Source organism: Chenopodium album, chromosome 26 (assembly GCF_948465745.1).
Source record: "Chenopodium album chromosome 26, dcCheAlbu1.1, whole genome shotgun sequence".
NCBI classification, from domain to species: domain Eukaryota; kingdom Viridiplantae; phylum Streptophyta; class Magnoliopsida; order Caryophyllales; family Amaranthaceae; genus Chenopodium; species Chenopodium album.
In genome coordinates, this window is record NC_137859.1 from 14,596,099 (window position 1) to 14,603,673 (window position 7,575).

Below are 7,575 nucleotides of genomic sequence, written 5' to 3' on the forward strand. Positions count from 1 at the left end.
TTGAGTCCTAAGTAGGCAAAACAGCATAAGGAATTGGATGTGAGTCCTTCTCCTCTCCTTTAACTTGCATACAAACAAATCAATCTTTGGTAACAATAACCATCCATATCGTTCCATGCTTACATGATCAAGGAGTGTATATGTGTTCAACTTCTTAAAGTAGGGAAAATCTATCTACAGATGCTTAGCAAAGGCGGTTACAAAGCTCCCCATAGTAATAGGCCATATTAGCTTGTTTCGCGCCCGCGCCATCCTGGGTTGTGCACTCCTCCGGATTCTCCTTGCGTGTTCGAGTGTGGGCACAAGCAACATGCTCATGATAAACGCGAGACTAGGCAAATTCTAAACCCCTTGATGGTGGGTTCAACACCACAATTTCATGAACCCACCATATTAAACCCACCAAGCTTTAATTCTAACTTATGCCTTCAAATATGCATTTGAAAATTTCATCCTCAAAATTAATAAAAAAACATCCTAAAACACAACAAAGAAAGAAGTCAATTAGATCAAAATCATCAAAGAAGAAAAATAAAATCAAAGAAAATTGAAAAGAAGGTTAGAAAGTTGGGTTGCCTCCCGAAAAGCACTTGTTTAACGTCATTAGCTTGACGTTCTCCACCCTTCAAGGTGGATCATAGAGGGTCATAACATGAATGAGGCCGAAAAAAAATACCATCATAATAGTGCTTGAGTCTATGGCCATAGACTTTGAAAGATTTTGAGGAGTCCAAAGGAGAGATTTCAACAACACCATTGGAGAAAACCTCTTGAACCACAAAAGGGCCACTCCAACGGGACATTAGCTTCCCGGTAAATAACCTCATCCTTGAGTTGTAGAGGAGCACTTTATCACCAACATTGAACTCCTTCTTCTCAATAAGCTTGTCATGCAATTCCTTGTAACGAGATTTGTACATATTAGCACAATCATATGCATCTAAACAAAGTTCTTCCACTTCATGGAGATCAAGCCAACGTTGTTCACCCGCACTTGCCAAATCGAAATTGATTCTCTTAATAGCCCAATGAATGCGGTGCTCGAGCTCAAGGGGAAGATGACAAGACTTCCCAAAAACCAAACGGTAAGGAGCGGTGCCAATAGGAGTTTCAAAAGCCGTTCTATATGCCCATAAGGCATCATCAAGCTTGTCCGACCAATCTTTCCTATTTCTTGCAACCATATTCTTAAGATTTAACTTGATTTGACGATTAGACACCTTAGCTTGTCCACTAGTTTGAGGGTGGTAAGGGAGTCCAAAACGTTGATTAACTCCATGCTTTCTCAACATCTTGCGAAAGTCATTATGCATGAAATGAGAGCCATTATCACTTATAACCGCCTTGGGGATGCCAAATCTTGTGAAAATAACCTTATTGAACATCTTCATTTCTACCTTATGATCATTTATTCAAAAAACACATCCCAAAAGAAAGGAGAAATTAGTTAGACGTCCCAAAAGAACCCGTATATGCGCGCCCGAAAAGAAAAGGTTACGGATCACTCCTCGCGCGCGCCCGCGCATGGGAGCAGAGCAGTTCCTCCCCTTACGCATGTCAATGCTCTTGTGCGCTCCACTTGATGCTCTTAAGGAACACGGGAAATGGCAGACTCCAAGGGCTTCCACGGTGGATTCAATACCACATTTTGGTGCCCCCACGACTCGAGTGCACGGCCTAAGGAACTTGAAACCTTGCACATCTCTATACTAAGGCTTCAAAGGAGAGACACAATGCATTCGAAGCGTTGTAAACCCCGAGAAGAAGACTTGGAGAACCTTGGACAACATCTTTCTCCTAAAAACAAAGGAAAACAAACAAATAAAGGAGAAATAGACTAAGAAATGCGATAAAATGGAAAATCAATTAAGGAAGACATAAACTAAAGAAAAAAAGGATAAAATTAAGGATTAAAGAGAAAAAAGAACTAGAAAAGCAAATGAAATTCACCCTAAAAGAGATCAAATGAGTGCCATAAATAACACTCATCATTGCTATGGAATTATTCCATACTATGAAGAAACGGAGTACAGGGAAAAAAGGTATTATTGCTATGAAATTAGGTATGAGTAAAGCAAATGACAATAGTTGAAGATGGGGTTTGCCGCTAGCTGGGTTTGGATTGTAATGAACTATGTGACAATAGTTTCTTACTCTTTCATCATCATCCGTAATGTTTGTGGTTCAGTGTCTTCGACATGAGGGTTGAGACAAGGGGATCCGCTCTCCCCTTATATGTTCATTATGATTGCTGATGCCCTCTCTGCTCTGATCAGGAAAGCTTCGGATGACAAGTTTATTCATGGGGTCGGGGCGAGTCGGAATGGTCTAAAAATTTCTCACCTTTTCTTTGTAGATGATCGATAGCCTTCTCTTTGATAGAGCTAACCGAGAGGAATTCTCCAAGATAGTTGATATACTCAACATATATGAAGCAGCTTCCGGGCAGAAAATTAACTATGAAAAATCGAAGGTGTCTTTTAGCAAAGGTGTCAGTTTGGCAAAGCAAGAAGTGTTAAGAAATCTGGTGAAACTGTGTCATGTTGGTACTCATGAAAAATATCTTGGTGTTCCGACCATCTTAGGAAGATCAAAAAGGATGGTCTTTGCGGCTTTAAAGGATAGAATCTGGAAGAAGCTCCAAGGGTGGAAGGAGAAATTGCTTTCAAGGGCCGGGAAAGAAGTGCTTGTGAAATCTGTTATACAAGCAATTCCCTCTTACCTCGTGAGAGTTTACAGACTACCTAGCAGTGTTATTGATGACATTCGATCGATGACGGCGAAATTCTGGTGGGGCCATTTGGGTCCTAAGAAGAAGGTGCATTGGTTGAACTTGGAACACTTGTGCAAATCGAAGTGCTTAGGTGGTTTGGATTTCAGGGATATAGCTGTATTTAATGAAGTACATTTAGGCAAGCAAGCATGGAAACTCATCACTTTCTTGGAGTCTTTACTTGGGCGTGTTATGAAAGCGAGATACTACCCCAAGGGAGACTTTTTAAATGCTTCTCTTGGTCTCAATGGGAGTTACTCTTGGTGAAGTATATGGGGTTCGAAAGCTTTGGTGAAAGAAGGACTTATTTGGAGAATAGGAAAAGGATCAATGGTTAACATCTTTACTGATCCTTGGTTATCAGATGAAGATGGAAGATTTGTTCTAACTCTAAAAATTAAGGGCCTTAATTTGGTGCAAGACCTTATTGAGCCATATGCAGGGGACTGGAACTACAACCTAATCACTTCGAATTTCGGTGAAAGGGATGCACGTAACATCCTAGCTATCCCTTTAAGTGTTTGTGCCGCGGATGACCAACCGACTTGGGCATTTTCCAAAGATGGTTTGTATATAGTTAAGACAACCTATATGCTGGGGAAGTCCTGCAACCTTGCTTCTTTTTATAAAGCTTGGATTGATATTTGGAGTCTCGACACCATCCCTAAAGTCAAACACTTTCTATGGAGGGCCTGCACTAACTCTTTGCCCACTCGTGAGCTGTTAGTCTACAGACACATGCTGAACACCAGTTGCTGTCAGTGATGTGATAAGGAAGTCAAAACTTTGCATCATAATTTATTTGTGTGCCCTGCTGTTTCTGATTTATGGAGGGAGTGTGACTGCTCCACTCTCATGCCTACTGCAGCACAAGAAGATTTCAAAGAGATGCTATGGAGGGAAACAAATGCAAAGAGGTGTTTACTTGGTGTGGCATTGTTGTGGTTCATCTGGAGTCGACGAAATGATAAGGTTTTCAACAGCAAGGAGGTGCCACATTTGGTGATTTGCGAAAGAGTAAATAGACTAGTTGATGATTGTGGGAAATACACAGCAAAAATTTATGGTGCAGGGGCCAAAAATCGACCGCACAGAAGCTCTAAAACTTGGCAACCACCATATACAAACTTCATTAACACTAGTAGAAAATACTAAATGGCAAGCGGTTCAAACCCCTAATGGGAAGCGGTTTTTGAACCGCATGCTGTTAGGGGGCTTGCCATTGGTCTTTTAAATGGCAAGCGGTTCTGAACCGCTTGCCATTTGTAGTGAAAGGGCAGCGGTTTTGGCGCCAAACCGCTGCCCATTACACCTATAAAAAATAAAAATAAAAAAAAAATTTGGGGTTTTTTTCACGTAAATTAATACACAATCACAATATATATATAAACATTAACATTTTCATTAATTAATTGTAGTAATATTACATTTCAGCCAAAGAAAAAATATTAAAAAAAAAATTAATACAAATTGTAACACCAACAAAACAAAACATTAAAAAAAATAAATAAAAAAAAACCAAGCAGCAGCCCCTGTTCTCTGTTCTCATACCACGCATCATCTACCACCACCGCAATAATCACCTCAATCAACCTCCATAATTGACGCACCACCGCACCTGAATCATATTAAAAAAAAAAAAAAAAGGCAAGCAGTTATTCAGATCTAGACAAAACCAAAAAAAAAAAAAAAGAAAGATCTAGACACCAACCACAACCATTAGATTATCAAGAACAACCGACCAATTTTCTATAACAAATAACAACAAATTCGAAAACAAAATTAAAAATAAAAAAAATTAAAACAATAACTTACCTAGAATTCCAACACAATCCACAAAATTTAGCCTCGAATTTGGTTATATAAGGCCAAATTCGACCTTAAAAACTCTAGATCTAGAGTTTTTAGGGTCGAATTTGACCTTAAAACCATTAATTTGGGTTTAACCCCGAATTTTGCTTGATATTATGGCTCGAATTTGCTCGAAAATGAGGGTCGGTCGTCAGTGGTCGCTCTTCGTGGTGAGGCTTGAGAAAGGAAAAAGAGATGAGAATAAAAGAGATGGAGAATGGAGATGAGAGAAGAAAGAGAAGGAGATGGAGGAGAGAGGAGTGAGGGCGTGAGAATGGAGGAAGAGAGGAGAGAGAAGTGAGAAGAAAGAGAAGTAGATGGAGGAGGAGAGAGGGCGTGAAAACTGAGGGGATGAGGAGAGAGAGCGTGAGAAATAGAGGGGAGGAGGAGAGAGAAGAAGAATCATTAGATTTTTAGGGTTTTTTAACAAATGGCAAGCGGTTCACGGTTTAAACCGCTTGCCATTTACAATTTGGCAAGCGGTTCACCCAAAACCGCTTGCCATTTATAATTTGGTAAGCGGTTCACCCCAAACCGCTTGCCATTTATAATTTGGCAAGCGGAATTCCAAAACCGCTTGCCATTTGGGGCTTCCCATTTACTATTTTCTACTAGTGTAAAGTCAATTGTGATGCTCACTTTGGTGAGGAGGGGTGGATAGGGCTTGGTGCAGTTGCACGTGATGCTGCTGGGGATATGTTGTTTGCTGCTGAGATTGCTAAATGCAAAGCAATCCATTTCGGGGTAAAGCTCGCTAGAAGGTATGGTTACAAGAAGGTTGTGCTAGAGTCGGATAGCCAAGTTGTTATTTCTCGACTCTCCAAAGCTGCTACTTACTGGACAGATTTGGATTCTATCATTGATGATGTTTTTTCTCTTAGTAGTGATTTTGATTTTATTTCTTGGTCGCATGTTAGAAGGGATGGCAACTCCATTGCTCATCACTTACCACGTCTTGTACCTTTTGGAAACGAACAAGTGTGGAAACTTAATTGTCCACAAGTTGTTTCGTCGTATGTACTCATGGATAAATTATCCCTTAATTAATAAAAAGGTACCATCGTGTGGTTTAAAAATAAAAAATAAAAGTTACAAATTTAAATTGAATTACTTAATATGGGAAACATGATATCAAAATTCGAGAAAATTTATCAATGTAATACGCAAATATTTATATGTGCAATATATGTGCAATATATAATATATATAATATGTCATATAATATTTTGAAAATATTGTTATAATTAATCCCAACTTTGGGACATTTACTTTAATTAATCCCATCTATCGATTATTTTTTAATAATCCCAACTTTGAGGGGTGTTTTATTTTATCAGGACTGGTGGTGACCTGATTAAAGGTAATTTTTTTTTCTTAATGACACGTGTCGTATTTTAATTAGTCAAATAGAATAAAACAAAAATAAAAATTAAAAACTAGGAACCACTATTAGCCCTCCATTCCTCCCCCTTCCCCCACCGGTACACACCATCACCTCTTCCCCCTGCCACCGAGAAATGCTGACAACCCTCCCCCTCGTATGTTAAGCTTAACCTTTCTTAGCCAATGATCATGTATTATTTGGAAAATAGTCAGGTCACTCCATATTAGCTTTCTCCAAAAACAACTTAAGAAGTTTGCTAAGCATACCAAGAATTTTGCTTTGCTACATACCCTATTGCCACAGTTTCCATTAATCTTATTTATTAGGGAAATTCTTATTGATACAATTCTAGTTTAGACTTGAATCTTTGATACTCTTCATTAAATTTTAATTATCACTACTATACCAAACCTTAAACATCATTAATTGCTGTAAGCAGAACGTCAATTATGATTATATAAACAACGGTTTTTTCACCAAATACCATTGAGTTTTAACATAATTCGCCAAATACCACCAACATTTTTCAAATTCACCAAATACTCTTCTGTTTTACGAAAATGTCATCACATGCCACAAATGACTAACGCCGTTAAGCACCGTTAGTCATTATAGCTAAGTGTGCCACGTGGTAGCCTACGATTGGTTTCCATTTAAATTATTAACTAATTAGAAAAACTTTTTAAAAATTTATGAATATTTTTTTTAAAAAAAATCACCACCCAACCCCTACTCCGGCGTCGGCCACCATCCCCGCTCCCACACCTCCACCAATCAGCAGCACCATCCCTTTTTCCGACGACCGGCCACAACAATTCTACCGTCGGCCGACCATTCCCCTTCCCTCGTCGCACCACGTTCCCAGCCAAACCCTAACCCACGAATCTTCATTCCCTCCCTTCCCCCACCACAAAAAACCCAATTTCTTTAACTTCTCACTCCTTCAATTCGATAGGGATCGATTCTTCTATCATCTTCTTCTCATCGTCGACGTACCACTGATACCGCCGCTGTTCGTCACTATAAGATCTGAAATTGGAGATGGTGGTTGGGTTTCAAGGAGGGTTGTTGGTGCATTTTCAAGGGTGGTGGATGGCGAATTTTCAGTGTGGCTGAATGGGTTTGGGGGTTATAGGTGGCCGGATTTTCAAGAGTGGTTTTCGAGGGTGACGAGTGGGTTTTCGATAGGGGCATGGTGCGATTTCCCCTCTCCCTCCCGATTTCCCCAGCCACCACCTTCTCATCGTCCCCGCACTACTGCTACTCCCATTTGGGTATCGGCCGGTAGATAGTTAGGGGAGTGTTTTCGAGAGAGATAGTGGGTTTTGGTTGAGGGAGACACGGTGGTTCAAGGGAAGGGCAGCAGCACCGGCGCGGGAATTGGTCGGATTTTGGGCGGGTGTGGGGTGTTTGGTCGGAGTTCGAGCCGGCGCGAGGTTCAGGTCGTATTCTGCCGGCGGGTGGTGGCAAGCTGGGAGTACGTGGGTGGCTGGGTTTTGGTTTTTATTTTATTTTAATTTTTTGATAATAAATTAAATAATAATTCTAAAATTAAATAATTTAAAAG

The 7,575-nt window shown here is 40.0% G+C and overlaps 1 protein-coding gene across 1 annotated transcript; it reads left to right on the forward strand.

The window, feature by feature from the left end:
• Window positions 1-3,103: 3,103 nt before the first annotated feature.
• LOC145616875 (uncharacterized) lies at window positions 3,104-3,928 on the forward strand. The gene is made up of 2 exons (XM_081671592.1): window positions 3,104-3,495; window positions 3,607-3,928. Exons 1-2 carry the CDS (start codon window positions 3,104-3,106, stop codon window positions 3,926-3,928), a joined length of 714 nt encoding a protein of 237 aa, XP_081527718.1.
• Window positions 3,929-7,575: the final 3,647 nt, after the last annotated feature.